Raw genomic sequence first — 25360 nt, 5'->3', positions numbered from 1 at the left:
TGCAAATAAAAGCTGAATTGATCCTATCGATACTAACGAACGTTCCTTGACATCGCTAACAACAACCAACTACATGACTGAAGATCTTAGTTATTCAAATATTTTGTAAAATGTTTAAACAATCTTTTAAGCATTATAAAAAAAAAGATCAACTGCCTGACCTTCAAGATGTAATTGACTTCGACATTTATGAAGCAAACAATTCCTCTTACAGTTGGTGTAATGTAAGTAGATAAATGAATTGTGTATCATGCATATGTACATACATATGTCCTTATGCATGTACATAAATTGTATTCATTGGTCGGTATAAACATAAATATGTATGTATGTATGCATACAATTTGTCAATCAATAATTGTTTGCAATATGAAAAACATCACAATTTCATTTTTAAACTTGGACTGCCGACTTTAACTCATTTTTCTTAATTTTATTTTTGCATGCTATTATTCTAAGAATTCTTCATTTAAGGCACAAATATTCGAAAATTCACAAACCAAAAGTAAAATACTCAAGCCAAACAAAAACTCGGCAAATATTACGCTGTCAATTATCCAACTATTATTGTATATATGACTAAATCTAGGAAACTATAGCAATTGGTAGTACTAACATTTTGTATTTTGGCCATAAGCTTCCAGCCCGCATACGACGAGACATTGACTGAATAAGGTAATCCAGGTCATACATTTCGGGAATTTTTATTTATTATTTTTGAATGGCCTTGATAAGAGCGTTTTTGTTAGTTGGACTCCGTTTCCCCACTCACTTTAAGAAAGCCCACAAATTTCCGATTGGGTTTATGTGTGGACTCTTGTCAGGGGTGTTAGTGATTTTGATGCAATTGTCCAGCAGCCACATTTTACACAGAAACGATATTTGTTTGAGGTCGAGTAAAGCTTGTTCCACTGTTTATTGTGGTTTTGGGGGACTACGAAACCAAACTCTATTGTGCACCTTGACAATTCACCACCTTGACAGTTCATTAAGTAAGTCTTCGGAGGTATGCCTATAAAGTGCTTTTATTCTGCTCTTTTCTTTTTCGGCTGAGTTTATAATATTATAAAATTAACAGTTTCCCCTTTGTGGTAGCGGTTACTTTTTGTTTTGAATTTCGTTATTTTTGGGCCTTGTATTTATGACTTAGAATAATAATTGTGCAAATAAAAGTAAAGGGAAAATAGCTTAAGTCGGTAAAGTATGTTTAAAGATGAATTTCTGTGATGTTTTGTATTTTGCAAAGAATCACAAGACAAACTGTATTTTGACTAACACTACTTTTAATCAATGACAATATAAACACTTAGATAGGTAACACCATACAAAAATGTGATACTGTGTAGCTTGTTTTTTCGTCCGTCTGTCCGTATGTATGAACGCAAGGATATCAGAACCTGTAAGAGCTAGAGAAATTTTAGATGTAGGTCCTCCTAGTGCCTGCGAAGATCGAGATTTTTTCCGATAATCGATAACTTGCCCCGTTTCCGAGTAATCGATAAAAAATTATATCGAAATCTTGTTTTTTGAGCAATTTTGGTAAATAATAAGAGCTAGAGTCACCAAACTTGACATGTAGCTTATAGAATAGTATATATATTTGCATTTCATGTTGGAAGAAGAGGGTTCAGGGTATTCCCTGGTCGGGAGCTCCCTACTAGAACCTCTTGCTACAAATTTGAAAACGAATTCAAAATCGGTCTCACTGTTCAAATAGGGAAATAGGGAAAACGGTAAAAATACATCCACCAAAGCATATTTGATGTGTTGTTATTCACTGCAGTGAATTTTGCTATCGAAGAAACCATACATCTTAGTTTTATTGCGCTGACAACGATGTATCCCAAATTTGTACCACCATATCTGAGCCTCTCTGACCCTACACATGATCAGCTGGTAGCATGACAGCCAAAGCGCATATTGTCTGTCCGTATGAAACGAAAAGTTCTCAGAACCCATAAGAGCTAGAGACTTGAAATTTGGAATAAAGGTGCTCCTAGTGGCCGCGCTGTACGAGTTATTTCCGATAATAGATTACTTGCCCCGATTCCAAGTAAACCGCTTCACTAGTCGCAGAGTTTGCTGGAATGCAAATTATTTGCTTGACGAATTTCTGCAGGAATTTTATAATATTCGCTTCTTTTAAAAATATAAGAAAAAGAAATGTCGGCAGAGGCATAATATTTTTCTATCTCAAAATATATTTCACGTTTACTCTCTAATTTTGGTTTCGATTGGTTTGTGCCGAAGACATCGGAAAAGATGTTTCTGCGATTTTTAGGTAAATTATGCAAACCATCACCACTGATAATAATTATATCTGTATATAAATATTGCATGTTTGTTCACCTTGCATAAAGTACTTGATGCATTGAACTACCTTCCCAAATTATGTACAAATTAACTTAATCTGGTGTTAATTATTAGATACTATTTAATTATAATATTCCAGATTTTAAACGGGCGATCAAGGCTTCATGTAAGAACTTACCCTACAGATAGCTTAACTCCTCCCAGCACCCCATGGCCCTCTGCAGCACTCACGACAGAACACTCAAGCTACCTTATGCCCTTGTATGAAGCGGTCCCTCAGCGTTGATCTGTGGTTATCAGATTATTTTGGTACGGCATTGAAATGATAAAAAACACGACTTACTCGCAAGTCGCTCGTCAATAATAAACTTTTTTTGTGCTAATAAACTTCTGCACATGCACACTGCACATTTAAATGTTTATGTTGTTTGAATGTTTGTAAAGCTGGAAGCCCGGATATTCATACAATACCCTTACTTGTCATCTTATAGTCAGGTCAGCAAAACATTTCCTGTCGTTCGGCCTTACCGGTGTTCCTTAACCATTTTGCTGCCCCTTAGAGGTGTGTATTGTTCCCATGTCGTTAGAAGGTTGGCCTAGCGATTTATCTGCTGCCAAAGGTGTTATATGTTCAATTATTTAATGGTTGAACTTAGATTTATTTAAGTACTAGATTAAAACAAGTAAGAGGTTCTAGTCGGGAGCTCCCGACTAGGCGATACCCTGAACCCTCTTGTTCCAACACCTAATGCAGTTCGCGCTACGCGCTCGTTTCTAGTAATAAAGATAAATTTAAAAAAAAAAGTGCTCTTGGCAGGGTTCGAACTCGCAACTAGCCGCACTACTTGCCGCCGTCTTCAGACAACAGCCAAAGCAGCAAAAAAAAAAATAGTTTCCTCGGCAGGGCTCGAACAGATCACACCACATGCCGCCGCCTCTACTTAACAGCCACGCTTAAATCTCAGGGAGAAAATAACCAATTTAAATAGAAGCACAGAAAACAACATAATCGCAATTATAAATTGGTTGGTCGAAGCAGACGTGCACGAACGTGTGTACATTTATACAGAATTCTTGGAATTTGAGTCGCAAACACATGCGCAGTTAAAATACCGAAAAACAAAACAAAAACCGATCTCAATGAAATTTTCTACAGTACATCTTATTGTACCATAGAATATTTGTGTATTCTCAAAAAGACAATTGCATTTAAATTGTGGCTTAAATTGGTGGACAATACAAGTTGGGTTATTAACTGGATTTATAGCTTTGCGCTGGTGGCAGGGAGGTAGCGATAAGTATAAAATTAAAGATACTTGATTTATATATACTATTCTAAAATAAACATATCAAGTATTTTGACTCTCGCTCTTAATATTTACCCAATTTGCTCAAAAAACAGGATGTTGATATCGATTTTTATCGATTGCTTGGAAACGGAGTAAGTTATCGATTATCGGTAACAAATTCGATCTGCGAAGGCACTAGGAGGACCTACATCTAAAATTTAAGATCTCTAACTCTTATAGGTTCTGATATTCTGAAACATTGCTTGAAAATAATCTTTTTAAGCCGGCGGTAGTCAACGCAAACGCGATTGCTCACGTGCTTCTTCCTTATCACCAGCAAACGGCTAGCCAAATTTAATTACGAACGCTGAGTCACGTCTGCGTCAGGACGCTTTTTGATTTTCTTGTCAAATGCTGAAATGGCATTATGTTTATGTCTAGTACGATCATGTGCTCGATCGGGCACTCAGCTATTTTTGGCATCGGATTGTGATTTCAAATCGACGTCCGCCTGTCTTTTTTAAACTGTGAAGTTATTATTGCAATTTTGGAGGGGGAAAAAATATCGTAGCTGACTGCTGTTATCGTAATGGGGGGAATTGTATAAAAAATCATACTCCAGCAAAGCATCGCAGACAATGGCGTTATAATACTTGTGAATGAAGTCACATCGTAGATATCTGATTCAGCTTGTCAAGCGTTTTGATTCGCATACTTTGGATACATTCTTCCCTTTCAATTGACATACGCGTTCTACTATTTTTTTATTTCGGCCCTCCACACTTTGTCTTCTTTACATGCCTCAATTAAGTGGTCTTACGGTGTGTTGTACTCATACACTGTCGTCAATGCAAAAAACAAAGCTTCCATCTGCTCTTGCTCACTTGGATGGTGTGAATGTTCCACGATATTATATCAATGAGCTGCTGTGGTATCATTTTATTTTCGGCTACATGCACTCGTTGCAGTGTTAACTTTGTATGATTTTACTTATTTATTCGAAGTCAATCAAGATTAAATTTAAATTAAGCTAGGCTCGAGGTCAATGTTGATTATAGAGACAAACTGAGTGTAAACAACAGCCGAGTTAATATATCCGTCTGTCTGTTTCTATGCAAACTAGAGCCTCAGTTATATAGCTTTATTTTTGTAACTTCGCATATGTCCGCCTTTCTGTTGCATGCAGTACATATGTTGGATTGAAGCACTGCTACTGCTACCATAGGAACGATCGGGCGCAAAATCGTGTGTTTCAAAAAAAAAACTTGTTTGTTTTCAAAACCAACACCATTAACCAAATTCGGTATTTGCGAGTTTAACTAAGCTATTCATATATTAGACAAATCTAATCGATATCGCAGTATTATTTTTATATCACATAATTATATTATATATACACAGTGGACGAGCATATTTTGACATGTATGTATGTACAAAGTGCGAAGATGAATGCACTGCACTATCGATAATTGCTTTGATCCCAAATCAGAATACAGTTTCGCTGCGTATAATGCGCATGTATCTCTGTATAGAAGGGAGCTGGAATGTTTCTAACGGAGGCTTGGTGCTGGGTTAGCGTATCACCACTAACCATACAACATATTGATAGAACAGCTAGAAAAACTCATGTGGCCATGCACTTTTGGATTTTTTGACACCACGCCCATGATCTGCTCATTCACAAACAATTGTGTGTGCGTGTCTGTGTGACTCCGTCAAAACCTACGAACTAAACTTATTCCTCCACTCACACACCACATTTCCCGCAGGATCACCGCAAAGTATTACTTTGCGTGGATGGGTTGCCTATTTTAGGCAGTCTCCATTCTTCGTAGCTCCTTTTCGCATCTTCTCAGATCCATGTGGATGCCTTTTTCTCTACGCTGGCTTAGATTTCTCCAGTTGTTGTCTCCTTCCAACATGAACCGCACCAGTCCCTCAGGTGAGGAAACAGAACCTACTGCATTTCTGTACCTCAAGCATTCGTGCAGCACGTGTTAGAAGTTGTCGTCCAGATTTGGGCAGTTCGGACATTTTGGAGTGTGAACCTATCAAGATACCTGTACCGGCCGTGTCCAGTATAAAACTGCGTTAGCTGGAAGTTAATTTCCCCATTCCCTCTCCTACTCCATTGCTCCAGATTGGGAATTAGTTTGTGTGTCCATCTCCCCTTGTTCGCCGTGTTTCATCTTTCTTGCAAAGTTGCCATTGATGCTGCTCTCTCCGACCTTCGAATGACGTACATTGAGACGTTGTTCGAACAATGAATATTTTCTCCATTTTCATGGGCAATATATCTACTGGCAGCATTACCGCCACTACTGTAGGTGCGTCGTCCGACACCGTCCGGAATCCAGAAACAAGGCGTTGGGTAGCATACGTCTGCATTTTGGCTGCTTTCTGGCTAATATAATCAATGTGAGGTCGAAAGCTCAGCCTGTTGTCTAACATAACCCCTAGATACTTGATGGAAGCCTTTGTCTCGATACTAACGTTGTCTACCTGGAATCTAGCAAACTCAACTCTTTTGCAGCTTGTTATAATCATAGTCTCTGGTTTCTGGCCTGCCAGCTCCAAGCTAGCGCCACGCATCCAGTTGACCACGTTCCTTATGGCTGCATTCGCTGCCGCTTCTACTTCATTTATCTCTTTGCTCACCACTACTAGAGCCAGATCATCTGCAAATAATTCTGCATCCTTTCATACATATATAAGTTGTGTAGGTGTGCGTGTTTCACCGGCCCAAAAATATTTCATGCTCACACGTCAACGTCCAGCTACCCTTACCAATTAACTGTATTTTGCACATGGACGGGCTAAACCCTTTAATAATTTCACAAAACTGTTCACTCGAAAGAGAAGACATACTCTAAGTGCTCTCATTGAGATCATATCACCGAAATAAAGGTCTGTATGGGTGTGCGTGTGCACAGAAGCAAGGCACATTTGTGATCTTGTTCAGGATTTTTTGACAAACTGACGATTAGTTACCCTTGCAGGAATACGACTTAGAAGTATTTTTTATTTTAAGCGAAATTAATCCCCTCAGTATTTCATTTCATTTAGGTAATTAAAGTTTTTGTTAAATAAAAATAAATTGAATTCTTCTCATTATGCCTGACTGGACGAAGAAAAAAATTCTGGCTCGCGACAAAGGCCATGATCTACTTGTGCGCACATCCACTCAACACAAACATATGTATGTTTGAAGATCTCGGAGATTTTTGAAAAGCTATGCAGGGATAATGAGATGCACACAAGTGCTCAAATCAATGAGTGAGAGCCAGGCTCTAGAGGCCATCGAGGCTGCCACTCTCAGCAGTGTTAGTCTCGTCGGGCATAAGCACTCATTGGGTTCACTCGTATCAAATTTTCATGTTTCTATTATTTTGCTATTTTGTCTTGTCAGAACTAGGGACCTTTAACGGTTTGATTGGTTACTACACCTTGAAATGTTTAAAAGCTATAAGTAAAAACTCAGTAAATAAATACACAAGAAAATTGTTTGACCTTAAAGTTAAAGTTTAAAAATGCCCAGGTCTTTTTGACAAACCTGATAGAGAGTGAGCTCACTCTCGTTACTTAAGTTAAGGGTGAAATAAAAACAAACATCGATAATCCAGTCTATTCTAAAGTCTATACTTTTAAAGAACAAATAGACGGTAAACAAAAACTATATACATATATTCGACCGTCGCGTTCCCCATATATATAGTTCTCCGGGTTTTTAGTACGAAAAAAAGAATAAACAAGATAAACAATAACAATCTTATTATAAGAGCTATAAAAAATTCAACAAATAAAATCTTATTTAATGGCGAAATTTTATTAACGTTATTGGATATTCCAAAATTAGAGATGGAAGTTAGCAAACCCTTTTGAAACCTTTAAAAAAACAGGAAATGTAGGCAAAATCCAATATGAAATTGTTATAAAATGTAAAAGTTCAGTTTTTTCTACTAATCATCAATGTAAAAATAATAATAAAATCAGTATGTATTTAATATCAAGTATTATAGATATTTTAAATGATGACTGCATTTCTAAATTATTGATCAGTAGACACAATAATTAAACCATTATTAAAAATGATCATATTAAGACAATATAATTTTAATGGTAACATTTCTGTCGATAATGAATTAAAAGGAATTAAAGGGTCATTTGTAATTTAATTTGGTAACTTTATATTAAACATAGAAAATGCAATTGTTTCTCATATGAAACCTCCAACTTTTACTCACTACCAGCCATGATCCAACTGGAGACTCTATTAACAGTGATAGCAGAGGTATTGTCACTGCAGTTGATGAAAGATCTACACACTAAGAACACGGAGAGGATAGGCGCTTTACTAGCCAACTTTAAGACTAACAACATTACAAATCTCTGAGCTCATCCAGAATGCTATTGGCTGTCGTTGCCTATATAATAAAGCTCCAGTTGTGTAGGTAAACCAAGATTCGCTAACATAAAGATGTTCCGTATGCAACTTAGGTGCATATTGGGTCAACGCTTGCTGCCTAACTACCGTGCGATCGCAAATTCTGCGAAACGATTGCACAACGACATCATTGTGGAATCAGCCGAACCAATAAAGTAAGTTTGTTCCTAAGAAATGCGAACTCTTGCGAAATGCACCAATTCTGCATTTCCACAGAAGTCAACAACGACGTTTCCACATTCGACAGAGGATTCATTATTTAATAATTTCGACATTAAGTTCAGCTTGTATTTGCAACTCATTGTAAGCCAAGGTATGCGTTCTTTGGTGTTTTTAACATAATTTGGCTTATTATTTAAAAAATTATCTTTCAGTACAATTCAAATAACTCACCGTCATTCGATTTGTACGAATAAATATAATAGTTAGAATTGTTCCAGCAAAATTAAGTGTAACTTTGTAAGTGGAAAATATTAAAAATGGTTAGAAATAATTTTTTTAAATTCGTTATCTATTGATTATATTGATTATATTGTCTTCATATGATCATTTTTAATCATGGTATAATTATAATAATAATTGTGTCTACTGGTGTGGTTGTTGAGTAGAGTCGACAGCAAGTAATGCGGTCAGTTGCGAGTTCGAACCCTGTCAAGGGAACTTCCTTTTTTTTAAATTTATTTGGTGTTGGAATAAGAGGGTTCAGGGTATTCCCTAGTCGGGAGCTCCCGACTAGAACCTCGTGTTCTTAATATTATGTATGCTAGTTTTAAGTCCTTACAGCCCAAATACATATGTACATGTGTGTGTATTCATGTGCGGAGTGCGTCTCGCTCTCACTCATTGCTTTGTGCACTGGTGTGCATCTCATTATCCCTGCATAGCTTTTCAAAAATCTCTGAGATCTAAAATCATACATATGTTTGTGTTGAGTGGATGTGCCCTTCAAGTATAATAATAGCTTGAGTCACCGAATGTGACAAGTAGCTTTTATAAATTTATTGCAGATCAAGTATTTTTCATTTTATATATATGTAAGATTATATTATAATTTATATCATATTATATATATTATCAATTTTGGGGGGAATGGAGGATGTATACAAAAAGTGAAATATTTTTTATTTGTGTACACTTCACACTAGAGCTATTCATGCTGATCAAGAATATACATACTTTATGGTGCCGAAGATACTTCCTCCAGCTTGTTACATGCTTTTTTCACGTAGCCATTGTACGGATTTAATATTATTTAAATTAACTGCTACCATCCGCGGTGTCAAAGATCACGCAACGGCAGCACCTAAAACCATGTTGCTGTTGGATGAAAAAACATAAACAACCGGTAGCGCGGCTATGGTAACTTAAATCCTTGCACAAGCACAAACTCAGTTAGATTAAATTTTAACAAATTATTAAACTGAATTCTCGTTTTGTCTCATTGTCGCGCCTCTCAGCCAACATCAACTTCGGAGAGGAGGCTTCAATTTACAAACAACAAAACATAATATAAAACGAGAAAGAAAGGCTATCTTCGGCACACGGAAGATCTAATACCCTTGCAGACCCAACCTTTTCATAATGCTTATAGTGCTTTGCCCGTATCTAAGAAGCACAGGGGAAATAGTTAATGCCGAGTTTGGTCAAGATATCTTGATATACAAAATGTTTTTCATACAAAAACTTAATTTTCGACCGATCGTTCCTATGGCAGCTATATGATATAGTGGTCCGATCCAGCTGGTTTTCAGATATGTGCTGCGTGCAACAGAAAGACTGACTTCTGCAAAATTTAATTAAGATAGCTTTAAAACTGAGAGACTAGTTCGCATAGAAACAGACAGACGGACAGACGGACATGGCTATATCGACTCGGCTGTTGATGCTGATCAAGAATATATATACTTTATGGGGTCGGAGATGTCTCCTATGCGTTACACATTTCACGACAAAATTATAATTCCCTCTGCAAGGGTATAATTATTATAGGAAAGACATATAAGTGGCCTGATCAGCCATACCAAAACCCAATATGAAAGATTAATTGGCATAGTGAAGTGAACAAAAATAAAATAAAATTGATAATGCTTTAATCAGTGTGGTCCGTGTAAATTCTAAAAAAAACCGAAACAGTTTTTGTTAAGTCCGACTATGAGCAAACAAATAATAATCCGAGGAAAGTGCTTAGGCAACAGATAACCAGGAAAACATACATTTTGTCAAGTAGTTTGCAAAATGAAAAACGTCACATAAATGAATTTTTAAACTTATATTATACCGATTTCAATTTTTTTTCTTAACTTATTTTGCATATAATTATAATTTTAAGTATTCTTCTTAGATGTAAAGCACAAAAAAAGCAAAATTCAATACACACAGGTAAAAAAAAACAGACAAAACTAAAATATGGCAATTTTTGCGCTGTGAATTAATTCTTTGCAAAATGCAAACACAATTTGAAATAGAGCCCAAGCTACCTGACGGAACTTCCAGTTCGGAGAAAATTGAATAAGTGAGTCATTGCTATGCATTGTGCGAATGCCTTCCAAACGATTTTGCGTTTTGAAGAATACACATATTGCCTAATTTAAAGCTTCTTGCAATGCCTGGCCAAAGAGTTAATGAAAACCTAATTCAATTAGTTTGTTTCCACTACCACTAGGGGAAATTAACTAAGGAATTGGCGGAAATGTTCTTAATTAAGCTAAGAGCTATAATTATAATATTATTAACCGCTCCGAAAAAGAAAACAGGTTGGAATTAAAGCAGTCAGGAGGCAGACCAGAGGAGCTCTCTAAACGCGATCATTCAAAAATTTTAAAACAGATCAACGTAATCCTCAAACTAGTCTCAGACAGTTGGCATCGGACTTAAAAAATGACTGCAAGAAGACAGTAAAGTTTTAAAAATGCATTAATACTCCACGCAAATAGCGAGAATGAAGCCACTACTGGATGTAGTAAATATTCAGTGGCGGCTTAATTTTTCTATTGCCAATGTCAACAAGCCTGCGGAGTACTGGGATGACGTTATTTTTTGCGACGAGACAAAAATAGTGTTATACTATCATGACGGACCCAGCAAAGTTTGGAGAAAGCTCAATACATCTCTAGAAAGGCAAAATATATTACACACAGTAAAGTTTGGCAAACTTTTTGTAATGGTGTGGGGCTGCATATCGTGGAAAGGTGTTGGTGAGCTGCGCATTTTCAATGATGTGATGACGAAAGAGTTTTAGTTGGACATTCTAAAGAATGAATTGTGAAGCAGCGCAATCAAGTTTGGTTTCGTAGACCACCAAAACCCCAATAAACAGTGGTACAAGCTTTATTAGGACAACGACCCCAAACATAAATCGTTTCTGGGCAGGACTTGGCTGCAGTACAATTGCAGCAAACTCATTGATACCCCCGCCCAGAGTCCAGACTTAAACCCAATTGAAAATTTGTGGGCTTTCTGAAAGAAGCGCGTTGGGAAACTAAACCAAACTAACAAAAACGCTTTCATCAAGGCTATTCAAGAAGAATTGATAAAAATACCTAAAATGTATGACCTGCATAACCTTTCTCAGTCTATGTATGGGCGTCTGCGGGCTTTAATGGGTGCTAATGACCAGCATACCAAATATTAACACCACCATAGCTATAGTTTCCTAGATTTAGTTATATATACAGTAATAGTTTTAATTTTGCAAAGAATTAATTGACAGCGCAAAAATTGGCTCAATTTAGTTTTTTCTGTTTTTTTTTTTTTTACTTTTGTGTTTTGAATACAGCGTACAATGAAAAGCTGCCAATTCACGTTTTCGAGCAAAAAACCGGTACGCTAAAGCACGGGAATCTAATTTTTTTTTTCACTATTATGACGAAGTCGAACAAACTATCCCTGTTGATAAAGTCAACATGTTATACGACGCCATTTTTGCAATGGTTATGTGTAAAAAAATGTACAGTTAATGCTCGTCGAATTCCCGTCACAGTTCCTAAAAAAACCTCACCGATGTCCACTTCGCTGCACATCCACCCGATTTGCCTATATCACTGGACTTGGCACAAGAAGTAGAATAAAATCACGCACGGTCACTATGCCCGAAACTCAGAAAAGTGTTTTTACCCATCCTTTTTCTGTTGAATTGTCTAGACATTTAATGAAATGATCGGTCTCGATAAGATATTGAAGGTGGGAAAAAACAAAACAAACAACCTCTAAAAACCAACTCGATTAATTTTGGGACTCATAAAATCCTTTATCAAGGATATGAGCACGTTAACTTTACCAAGATTGACGAGTTGGAAACCGTAAGGTCTAGTTTCGAAAAGGTGTTTAAAGAAAGTGCATAGGCTTTTGAAAACTCTAACGTGTCCATACTATGCAACACATCGATCGTCGACACTATTAAAATGGGCATGACAGAAAAGTTTCGGAACTGCTCAAAAACGGCCATATTAGAAAATCAAGGGCCCCTAAAACCACAATGTAGGTAGTTTGCATAGAAAAATGTGAGCATTATCTTCCGGGGACCTATTGATGATACTATGTGCAAGCAAATCGGCAGATAATGCCAAGTTTGCGTCGACGTCGTAGTTGTCTTCTCCCAAAACGAAGTACACCATGTCCAGCATGTTAACTTGAGTGTTAAAGGGCGTTAAAGAGACTCTTAAAAGCAAACATGAGTGTGGCGCGCAGTTTTCCAAAAAATGAGCGGGGCAAAAAAGTAGACCCAATCAGGAATATATTCGCCAAACAGCCAAATAATCGAAACACGCTAAATCGAAGCAAGGGAACACCAAGGGTGCTTGCGACCAGTTTGTTATGTCTAGAGAGAGTAAGACTACTGAGAGTGGCAGCCGAACGCCGGTCGCGCAAGCCGAGCGATCATTATAAAGCCGCACCACGCTTACCGCACAACGTCGCTGCTTCTGATGCTTTTTCTTAATATATGTACGTAAGATGACAGCCTTCATTACATAGAATGAATACCTAAGTCAACAGAGAGAGTAGTTTTGTTGTTAGTTGTCAGTCGTCTGTAGCACAAGCAGCTGTAATAAAACAGAAAAAAAAAAGAAATAAAACAGAAAAAAAAGTTAATACATTGTTAGATGCAATCATTCATACATGGGGGCTCAACCGTCGTACCATAAATAAAGGATGCCGTAAACACGTTCATTTACCATGTCAAAGAAAAACAAGTAAGAGGTTCTAGTCGGGAGCTCCCGACTAGGGTATACCCTGAACCCTCTTCTTCCAACATCAAATGCATATATATATTTTATTTTAGAAGCTATGTATATGTCAAGTTTGGTGACTCTAGCTCTTATTATTTACCAAAATTGCCCAAAAACAGGATATCGATATCGATTTTTATCGATTGATTTGAAACGGAGTAAGTTATCGATTATCGAAAACAAACTCGATCTGCGCGGGAACTAGGAGCACCTACATCTAAAATTTCAAGTCTCTAGCTCTTATAGGTTCTGAGATCCTTGCGTTCATACATACGGACGGACGGACAGACAAGACAAGACAAGACAAGACAAGACAAGACAATACCAAGACAATACCAAGACAATACCAAGACAATACCAAGACAATACCAAGACAATACCAAGACAATACCAAGACAATACCAAGACAATACCAAGACAATACCAAGACAATACCAAGACAATACCAAGACAATACCAAGACAATACCAAGACAATACCAAGACAATACCAAGACAATACCAAGACAATACCAAGACAATACCAAGACAATACCAAGACAATACCAAGACAATACCAAGACAATACCAAGACAATACCAAGACAATACCAAGACAATACCAAGACAATACCAAGACAATACCAAGACAATACCAAGACAATACCAAGACAATACCAAGACAATACCAAGACAATACCAAGACAATACCAAGACAATACCAAGACAATACCAAGACAATACCAAGACAATACCAAGACAATACCAAGACAATACCAAGACAATACCAAGACAATACCAAGACAATACCAAGACAATACCAAGACAATACCAAGACAATACCAAGACAATACCAAGACAATACCAAGACAATACCAAGACAATACCAAGACAATACCAAGACAATACCAAGGACAATACCAAGACAATACCAAGACAATACCAAGACAATACCAAGACAATACCAAGACAATACCAAGACAATACCAAGACAATACCAAGACAATACCAAGACAATACCAAGACAATACCAAGACAATACCAAGACAATACCAAGACAATACCAAGACAATACCAAGACAGACAATACCAAGACAATACCAAGACAATACCAAGACAATACCAAGACAATACCAGACAATACCAAGACAATACCAAGACAATACCAAGACAATACCAAGACAATACCAAGACAATACCAAGACATACCAAGACAATACCAAGACAATACCAAGACAATACCAAGACAATACCAAGACAATACCAAGACAATTACCAAGACAATACCAAGACAATACCAAGACAATACCAAGACAATACCAAGACAATACCAAGACAAATACCAAGACATACCAAGACAATACCAAGACAATACCAAGACAATACCAAGACAATACCAAGACAATACCAAGACAATACAAGACAATACCAAGACAATACCAAGACAATACCAAGACAATACCAAGACAATACCAAGACAATACCAAGACAATACCAAGACAATACCAAGACAATACCAAGACAATACCAAGACAATACCAAGACAATACCAAGACAATACCAAGACAATACCAGACAATACAAGACAATACCAAGACAATACCAAGACAATACCAAGACAAGACCAAGACAAGACCAAGACAAGACCAAGACAAGACCAAGACAAGACCAAGACAAGACCAAGACAAGACCAAGACAAGACCAAGACAAGACCAAGACAAGACCAAGACAAGACCAAGACAAGACCAAGACAAGACCAAGACAAGACCAAGACAAGACCAAGACAAGACCAAGACAAGACCAAGACAAGACCAGACAAGACCAAGACAGACAAGACAATACCAAGACAATACCAAGACAATACCAAGACAATACCAAGACAATACCAGACAATACCAAGACAATACCAAGACAATACCAAGACAATACCAAGACAATACCAAGACAATACCAAGACAATACCAAGACAATACCAAGACAATACCAAGACAATACCAAGACAATACCAAGACAATACCAAGACAATACCAAGACAATACCAAGACAATACCAAGACAATACCAAGACAATACCAAGACAATACCAAGACAATACCAAGACAATACCAAGACAATACCAAGACAATACCAAGACATACAAGACAATACCAAGACAATACCAAGACAATACCAAGACAATACCAGACAATACCAAGACAATACCAAGACAATACCAAGACAATACCAAGACAATACCAAGACAATACCAAGACAATACCAAGACAATACCAAGACAATACCAAGACAATACCAAGGACAATACCAAGACAAGACCAAGACAAGACCAAGACAAGACCAAGACAAAGACCAAGACAAGACCAAGACAAGACCAAGACAGACAAGACAAGACCAAGACAAGACCAAGACAAGACCAAGACAAGACAAGGACAAGACCAAGACAGACCAAGACAAGACCAAGACAATACCAAGAAATACCAAGACAATACCAAGACAATACCAAGACAATACCAAGACAATACCAAGACAATACCAAGACAATACCAAGACAATACCAAGACAATACCAAGACAATACCAAGACAATACCAAGACAATACCAAGACAATACCAAGACAATACCAAGACAATACCAAGACAATACCAAGACAATACCAAGACAATACCAAGACAATACCAAGACAATACCAAGACAATACCAAGACAATACCAAGACAAGACCAAGACAAGACCAAGACAAGACAGCGCACAACGACAGTATGCCTAGATAATAGCGGTCACATAGTGCAGGCTAACAACTACTGAAACCTGTCAGCGAAACAGCATCAACACAGTCAGTCTCTTCATAATAAAATTCTGTACATTTCTCTTTTATTCCTGAATACTGCTCATTTATCTGGTCTGCGAAGTACAATAATAACTAGGATTGTATTGAATCAAGTTCAGTAGCATTTTAGGCGTTTTGCCTTACGAGGTTTAAACTGGGACTCCAATCTTCTGTTGCAGTCGTACTCCACCATGCTTCTTATTGATCTTCCGTCCTTTATCAAGCTTAGGACAATCCGCTGTGTTGTTTTCTTACAAACGATGATCATTGGCGGCATAAATGCTTCTTTATGGGGCGTCTTAATTCTCTGCTCCAGACCTACCATCAATTATCGACCTTAAGCCCTACCTTCGTCCACGACAGATTGCGCTATGCCCAACTTTTCTTGGGCTATGCAAAGATTACAAAAAATTGTATAGCCTGCTATAAATACTTACTTTGACACTCATTTTGTCGAGCATAAATAACTTAATTAATAATAATAACTACCGGCCCATGATTAATGCTTCCAAGGTTTTCGTGCGATAGTCGACGATGGTATCGTAACAATAAACGACCGCCTGGCGAAGGTTAAGCACCGCCTTCATTAACGGTACCATCTTCACCAGCCACAACGCAGTTCTCAGTCTACCATTCTGACAACAACTGAAAACCAAGAGCCACGCGATAAAGGGAATCATGGGAGACGCATCAACGAAATCCGTATAGTTAGGAGTCCTTTGCTTAACACCACTAACCAAACAACATATAGACTGGACAACCAGTGGAATACGCTCGGGCTTTTTTTTATGCAGCTGGTCCAAAGTCGCCTTCGTTTTCGTTCGGGTTCGAGACACGCTCGCACGCTCAGACAGCGAGAGAGTATCGTTGTATCGTTGCTCTTTTTTATTCCTTCACACTTCAGGAAACTGCTTACTCTCAGTGCTCTATCAATTTGTGTGTTTACCGTTGTACTGTTTGTGTGTGTATGTGTCCGCACAAGCAAAAATGCCCCCAAATTCAATTTTTCTCAAAAGTCTGTGGATTTCTTTGAAAATAAGTTTGTTGCCGACCGTCACCAGCGCTTTGGGAAATCCTACCCGAAACAGTGGTAAATTTGTGGAAAACGTTTGTATGAAAGCAGTTTCTTCATTTTTAAAGCTTTTTAAGAACATTTATTTTATATGTGCCACGGACAAGGCTGGGTTATAGAGCGCATTCTGGAGTGGGCTTCCCTCACTTCCATATCAAACTTCCTGCCTTCCAGGAACGTCTCTAGTCGTTCCTGCCAATATATAGGGGTCAGCTTCGTAAACTATGCGTGCTTTAGTAATAATAACGATGCTACAAATGAATGCTATGGGACCAAGTGAATAGTTTATTAATCATCTTAACGATTAAAATTATATGTTAGATAAGCTTTGTGGCTGCTTTTTATGTTAAGTATATTAAAATAAACTATAAGGAATGGATTCAACCTCTTTATTTATCCTTCTCAATCGAGAAAAGCTCAATATTTATATTTTTTATATTTATTGTTTGTTTATGTCTATAACCACAGTTGGTGAAGTCGATGAACATCACTGAATTACATATGCGGGAATGCCTAAATATACCAATTGGCTTGCGACCACTGCATATGTGGCGGTGCTATATGCTTAAAAACCATCCTGGTCTTTTGGTCATCCGAAATCCATTTACATTCATTGGTCAGCGTTATTGGATAGCTCGAAGTCTGCGTGATTACCCTCTTGCACCAAACATCGTGAACTTGGATGCAAAACATTTTTCATCTAATACTGTATCTGACTGGTGGAGCGAGTTACATAAGTGCACTGAGAAAAGTGTTGCTCACCGTCTTAAGACTTCAATGCGTTGGACAACATTGGGGTATCATTACAACTGGGACACCAAAGCTTACGATGAGGCGATGCACACATTGTTCCCAATTGACTTGTTTAGCTTATCCCAATATTTTGCTTATGTCTTAGGCTTTCCAAATTATATCCCGCAAGCCGGCATTATTAATTACTATCCTATTGGCACTTGTTTATCTGGTCACACTGATCATTCGGAGTTGAATCATGAAGCACCGCTATTTTCATACAGGTACCGGTTAAGACAGTCTTAAAAATACACAGCTCTCATTAAATTCTTAATGCAGTTTCGGACAAACTGCTATTTTTCTTATAGGTCACAACACACTAGAAGAGCAACCTAGTGCTTTGTTTCTTCGTAGTGGAGATGTTTTAATTATGTCTAGGGAATCGCGTCTTTGTTATCATGCTATACCACGCGTCATGAAATCACAGAAAGAACCATGGAATGATTTTCTTACAATACCTCAGTGGAAAAGCAAGGAAACCTTTAACAGTTCAATGAATTTTGAATTGTACGACCAGGTTACTGATACGTGCTTTTGGATGAAGTTTAACAGTTATATCACCGACTCACGCATTAATATTAATGTGCGTCAGGTTTTTTCTTCAGATTATTGCCTTTAAAATTAAATAATTTTTGTACTTAATAGTATTTGTTCTGTTTGCATTTCGCAGATTAAGAAAACCAAAATGATCTTAATACTAAATATGAATTACAAAAAATGTTGTCCTTTCAGTTAGTTTAATATATTAAGCGCAGGATGGTGTCGGTATATTCCCACTCAAAAACAAACTAAAAGCTAAAACAAAGTCGCCTTCGTTTTTGTTCGGGTTTGAGACACACTCGCACGCTCAGACAGCGAGAGAGTAAGTAAAACACATGACTTGTGTGATAGAACAGCATCGTTGCTCTTTTTTATTCCCTCACACTACAGGAAACTGCTTACTCTCAGTACTCTTTCAATAATTGTTATATTTATAATCAGCCGCTAGCCCCGAAGCTGCTGATCTTGCGGTTGGTGTGTATGTTGCAATTTTGTTTGTCAGCATATTTTCTACTGACAGTCACGCAAGGCAGGCGTGATGGAGTCACGCTATTTATTCCGATCGGGTTAAACCCCCTTCATATTGCTGATGTACAGGAGATTTCTCAGACTTAGCTCGTGGACGAAGGGCATGCTGAGATGATTTTGAGGCCCAGGAATGTTGACCTGTGTCACGATGAATGCTGCTGGTTTTTGCTTAGAGACTTGTTATAATTATCAAACAGAGCCCCATTTAGGGAGACCTTTTCGTCAAGGCTAATAAGATACGTTCCCGAAATTGTTTAGTTGAGGCCGTTCTTGTTTATGATGCTGATAGTGGCTTCGTCAATAATAATAACCCCTTCAATTTGGGCTATTGGACCCAATTGACCCGATTGGGTGTTGCACTGCGCGAAGGTTCCTGTAGTTAGTTGTTGGGGGCAGGTAGGTTTTTTCAATATACTACAGAAGTGGTGGCACAGTCGCTTCTCAATCGCTTATGGTAAATTTTATTTACTTTTTCTAGATATAATATTTTATTATTATGGTGAACCGGATTAATTTTATTTTTTTTTGCAACCAGTTTTTGGTTTTGGGAATTTAATGAGGTAGTATACAATTTAATTATTCTGAAAAACTTAAATTTTTGCTACTTTGAGGATATCCTCTGCGCTAACCCTTATGAGATATTTGTTTTTTTTTATCGATTTCGTCTAAAATGACGAATGATTGAAAGTATTACATTTTCTAATCTTATAATTATTATTTTAGTTTTGCCAACATTGTGTTGAACAGGTGCTCTGAGTCCGGCTCATCTGTTGTGCTTATTAAGTTCAGGTTTTGTGTTAATTTGTTGTGGCGGTTCTGGATTTTTTAATTGATTTCGATTTTTCTCCTTTTTTATTAGTTGACTTTAAATCTAATCCCTGCTAATTTTTTTGTGCCGTTTCTATTAGAAAAATGCTACGTGCGTGTCTGTGTCGTATTCTTACTGTCAATCAGTGGTTCGATATTTTCGAAGTCTATTTAGAATCCACTTTATGTGATCCTAAAAGAATACCGTAGAATCCGAAAGATCATTGTCATTGGCCTACCGTCGTGGTCAACCACTGCCTCTAAGCCGTGTGCCGAAGCGTTTGTCGTAAAGTCAAATGGTCTTTTAAAATCTGGGTGTGTCAGGAGCGCATCTTTTGGAGCAGATATGCTTTTTAGTTTGTCGAAAGCTTATATCTCTTTAGATTAATCTGAACCTTCCTGGACTGATTAGCACTTATGCCGAAATGGTGGGCAAGGGTATTTGTCGTCTACAGTTTTCTATACCCTAAAACCATTAAAAATGGGTAGAAAGGGTATAATGTATTTGTACAAATTAAACAGGTAGAAAGAAGCATCTCCGATCCCATATAGTATATATATTCTTGATCAGCGTCAACAGCTAAGTCGATTAAGCCATGCAAGTCTGCCCATCCGTCCCCAAGGATATCAGAACCTATAAGAGCTTGAGACTGCAATTTGGTATGTAGGTGCCCAGTACGCGTTTGTTTCCGATAATCGATAAGTTGCACCGTTTTCAAGTAATCGATAAGAATCGATGTACAAATTTTGAGCAATCTTATAATTTTAAGAGCTAGAGTAACCAAACTTGATATGTTGCTTTTAGAATAGTATATATATATATATATATATATATATGTCGTTCATCAAGATCCGTTAAGAAATACAAAATTTATTAAAGAAAACGTGTTTAGGCCGCTCTCGTGCTTGCGGCAGCCAGCGCAAATTGCAAGCATTTTTGTATACATTTACACACACATTCATGCGCGTCTTTGAATTCTTGCAACAATATTGCAATTGCGTTCATATTGTTTTCAGATTTACTTTTTTGTTAATTTATTTTTATTAGTGCTAAGGTAAACGAGCGTGTTTGGTGTTGTTAAAAGAGGGTTCGGGAACTCCCGACTAGAGCCTCCTAATTATTTCACTTAGTTTTCTAAAATCATTAACCAAACTGTTTTTTGTGGCCAAACACATCAAGACCTTTTTTGGCAACAACCCAGAAAGGTGTGGTGGAAGGTGATCTGGAGAACTTTATTATGCCATCTGCGAGAAGTCGCTTGCCTTCTGAGTTGACAAAATCGGCTACACCCATTGGGTACACATATAGTTTATACTATAAGTCAAGGACCGCCTTTGATCTTTGCACGATCATGCTGCTAAAAGTTTCTTTTGAGTGGAGGGGGTAACTCATCATCATAGATTTTAATAAAATGTATTTATAAATTGGATTGGTTCTAAACTGTGTTCATGATCCATCGTTTTTTTTTTTTTTTGTTAAATCGAGGCCGATAATTTCGCCGTAGTCTTTAAAGTTATGTAGGATGAAAAAATAAGTTTTCACATTAAATAAATCAATAGGGCAGTTCTGTTCTACTGTTGGGTGACCGTGTGTTGACTTTATTTTGAATGGTTTTTCGGCAGGTGTAAAGTGAGCCAGCGCTGGAGACAGACTAATATTATTTTTGGAAGCACCTGTGTCGATGAGGAGCCTTATGGTTTGTCCTGCTACTGTACTTAGGCAGCTGGGATGCACCTCCAAATTGCATGTTTCTCTTTCGGACAAGTCGTCTTGTGGTCGAAGGGCTTCGGCTTGGGCTACAGACTCGTAACTGTCACTTGTCTCCTCCTGACCCTGGGTGGTATTGTTAATTCTCTAATTGTGTTGCTTGTCTGTAGCGCGGCGACGTGTCCACGTGTTATTTTTCTGACTAAACGGGCATTTTTTTCAGCTACCTACTTGTCAAGGTTAGTTATTGGCCAGATCGTTATTTTCCTCACTGTATTTGGCATAATTTACCGTGAGCGCATATCGATCATAGCTCACTTATCCTTCTGCGCAAGGGCCATGGCTGTTGGAAAATTCTTTGGTTGGGCTGGGAAGACCTTATCCCTAAGGGATTTCTTGACGTCAAAGACGAATGTTTGCAGGGCTTCACTTCTTTATTTTTCATTTAGGATGTGCTTTGTTGTTTATAATTGAAGCTGCCTGATATTATTGCCATGGTATGGCTTGAAAATATCGTAGGCGTCAATTCCTGTCTGACGCCAAGAGATATTGTGTTCTTCTTTGCCGGCATGTTGTGGGATATATTTTACTATATTTAATTTTTCATTTTGTTACGTTGCTTGTTTCTCGGTGGCCGCACCGGCTGTCTGATCGGTTTCTCTGGGTGTAGTCCCATCCCTGGCCCGCAGTCCGCACAATCGATAACAACGAAGCTACACGTCTGTAGCATAACAGACTTACACAACACTATGCAAAACGAACCACAAATCGAAAACGTCAAGCAATCGGAACTTCTAACAGATGAACAACGTAAGCAGCTGTGACGATAAGTAAATGTAAACAACAAAGATAAGATGTTGATATAAACTAACAAAAACGCTATTAATCCACTTTACTCTTCCAGATCGGGCCCCGGTTCCGGACCCAGCGTACCCGCCCAACCATGAGACGATCACCTATTCGTCGCCCACTTTTGGCCATTAGATGGTCACCCTGTGCCGGCTGTTATGCCAACTCTCCCCATCAAAGAAAATTTAGCCGGACATTTCTCTCTTCAGATACGGTTTATAATTGGTTGCATTTCTTATCGTTATTTACATTTAATCTTATTTCTTATTTCCCTGCTGGTTATCTTCAAGCTGCTATTGATAATTTCGAACCCGCGAACATTTCCGGCATTTTAAACCAGGTGCATACGATAAATTGGTTTATTCTTATATTTAGAGCAATGGATATTAGCACCTGGGTCCGGAACCGGGGCCCGATCTGGAAGAGTAAAGTGGATTAATAGTGTTTTTGTTAGTTTATATCAACATCCATCTTTGTTGCTTACATTTACTTATCGTCACAGCTGTTTACGTTGTTCATCTGTTAGAAGTTCCGATTGTTTGACGTTATCGATTTGTGGTTCGTTTTGCATAGTGTTGTGTAAGTCTGTTTTGCTACAGACGTGTAGCTTCGTTGTTATCAATTGTGCGGACTACGGGCTAGGGATGGGACTACACCCAGAGAAACCGATGAGCCAGCCGGCGCGGCCCACCGAGAAACAAGCAGTTCCGTAACAATATGGCGCCCAAAATTTGAAAAGGTACGCGGCTTCTTTGAAGTCGGTGCGTACATTAAAAATAAAAATAATAAGATACTTATGAAGGTACAGGGAAAAGGACTCCCTTGGTCTTAGGATCCCCATCGCTAAAGTCTTATATGGCACGAGTTGGTGGTCCATAATCGCGCAGCGGGTCGTGGAATCCCAGAAGCACGACAGAGGTAGAGATTATCAGAATATCCATGAGCATGAGATGTTTTTCTTGTAGTGGTTGATGGCGATAAGTCACGTTCGCATGTTTGCGAAACGTTCGTGACCGTTCATCATGCTCCTGGTGGTAGCCGCAATGACAAAGGCATCTCGTGATAAAAGTGTGATATAAGGGTAGGGTCTGTTAGAGTTTGCTTATTGTGTACTATTTGTTTTGTCTCACTCTGGGTATACGTTTGGAGTATGCTGGCCGTGGTTATATGAGCTTCGGAGCCAGGTGACCCAGGACGATGTAGAATCGAGCCTGCACCGCAACTGTCACACAGCATGTCCTGGAGGTGTCCAGAAGTGCGACATAAACATAATGGCCTTCAAGGTAGCGTTCCTTGAATTCAGTTCTTCAGTTAAACTGACGAACTGAGCATTTGACGAACGCTTAAATGCTGTCCACTGTCCAGTGCGTAGATAGGTTAGCCTTTGCGAATCCATCCGTGAGGAGATGCGAACAGGATTCATGCAGATGATGAAGGGCATCATGGATGTTCTGAGGCCACCAGGGAGCCACGCCGAAGAGGATAACGCTGCACCGAAGCATTCGCGACCTGTCGTGCCGGGACCGCGAACAGGCGCCATTCCGGAAGAACGAGAAGGGGTACAGCGCGATCCATTTCCACCACCGGTGCCACCGAAGCCACACAGACAGGGCGCGCGAGGAGCGGAGTACTCATCCAGCAGCCCAGTATATGTTGCCGAGGCTCATGCGAGGAACTGGCGGAATCCGAATAATCGCCATTTCCGAGTGGATGACCGGAGAGCGGATGACTTTCAGCCAGAGGAAGCGTATGCCAACGTGCGAGAAGCAGCGTACCTGAAGCTCGAGCCGTGGAACGTCAAGTTCGATGGCGAGGACGCCATGAATTCTGTGGAGCACTTCGTGTTTCGGCTGGAGTTCCTGCAGAGGCAACATCAATGCCCTTGGAAGGAGGTCCTGCGCGGTTTTCACCTTCTCCTGACCGGCCATGCCCGCGAGTGGTATTGGATGCACGTGCGGCATTCTAGGGTCGATAGCTGGATGCAACTGCGGCGCGCTCTTTTAGACCGGCTCCGGGGATATCAGACGGAGCACGACGTGATGAAGGAGCTACTACAGCGAGAGCAACAGACCAGCGAAGGGGTGGACGACTATATTCGACGCTGAGAGACCGCGAACTGGTAAATATTATAAAGCGTTGCTTGAAGGAGGGTCTGGCAAAATACATCTATGCAATGGATGTACTAACCGTGGACGAGTTGCGCCAAGAATGCATAGAAGGGGAAAGGCACATTGGTCGCAAAAGCCGGACCGTGTACGTGCAGCCGTCGCGTTACTCACAAGGATCGAGGTCCACCGTTCACGAAGTTGAAGTACCACCACATCGGGCGGAAACATCGCCTAGAGAACTGGAGGAGGCATTCGTACGAGGCAGGGCATCATCTCGGCTAGTTTGCTGGAACTGTAGACAGTTCGATCATGCCTTTAGGGACTGCCTCTCTAACGATCGGAAGATTTTCTGCTACAGATGCGGAAAGCCGGACACATTCTGTGCACAATGCGAAAATTGAACGGGAAACACAAGAAGGAGCGCGCTGATGGCGGGACAGACGCGTTCAGGGACGGCGACCGCGGAAAAACAAGAGAGGAACACCTACCAAAACCAATAACAGTTGTAGAGGAGAAGAATATAGACCATAAGGAACAGTATAAGGTTATATATAAGGATAAAAATGAAGGAAAACCATTAAAATGCTTACCATATGAAGAACGTGTCCGGACATACATGTCGGCTCGGAATAGAATTTTTGGTGAGCGACAGCTGGAGGGGATGATATTTGCCACTAGAAGAGTGCTCACGGCTCGGGCGCGCTTCCTCAGGCGCAAGAGGACGAGGCGCCAGGTCATCGAAGCTGTGAAACGGAAGAATAGCCAAGAACCGTGCGAATTCGCTGAAGTGGAGGTCGCGTGGATCAAAATGAAAGGGTTGTTAGACACCGGAGCCTGGATTAGCCTGCTGGGAAAAGAATTAGTAGAAGTCGAGAATTAGTAGAAG

At 39.0% G+C, this 25360-nt stretch overlaps 1 protein-coding gene across 9 annotated transcripts; it reads left to right on the top strand.

Annotated features, from left to right (window-relative positions):
* Window positions 1–34: 34 nt before the first annotated feature.
* Window positions 35–25360, top strand: LOC115768656 (nucleic acid dioxygenase ALKBH1). Of its 9 annotated transcripts, XM_030713334.1 has the most exons (4): window positions 160–224; window positions 22188–22353; window positions 22422–23105; window positions 23169–25360. In XM_030713334.1, the coding sequence occupies exon 4, from the start codon at window positions 23773–23775 to the stop codon at window positions 24469–24471; it is 699 nt and encodes a 232-aa protein (XP_030569194.1). In that variant the 5' UTR covers window positions 160–224; window positions 22188–22353; window positions 22422–23105; window positions 23169–23772; the 3' UTR covers window positions 24472–25360. The 9 variants fall into 9 exon arrangements, 6 of the variants coding, with proteins under 6 accessions (XP_030569192.1, XP_030569197.1, XP_030569194.1 ...); XM_030713332.1 differs by lacking the exons at window positions 22188–22353; window positions 22422–23105; window positions 23169–25360 and adding exons at window positions 17611–18158; window positions 18214–18626 and having other exon boundaries at window positions 35–224; XM_030713337.1 differs by lacking the exons at window positions 22188–22353; window positions 22422–23105; window positions 23169–25360 and adding exons at window positions 17611–18158; window positions 18243–18309 and having other exon boundaries at window positions 35–224.

The sequence above is a fragment of the Drosophila novamexicana genome, unplaced genomic scaffold, assembly GCF_003285875.2.
Source record: "Drosophila novamexicana strain 15010-1031.04,08,12 unplaced genomic scaffold, DnovRS2.1 tig00001900-arrow-arrow-pilon, whole genome shotgun sequence".
Taxonomy (NCBI): Eukaryota; Metazoa; Arthropoda; class Insecta; order Diptera; family Drosophilidae; genus Drosophila; species Drosophila novamexicana.
The sequence above is the reverse complement of the archived record's forward strand: the minus strand, read 5'-3'. Positions and strand labels throughout refer to the sequence as shown.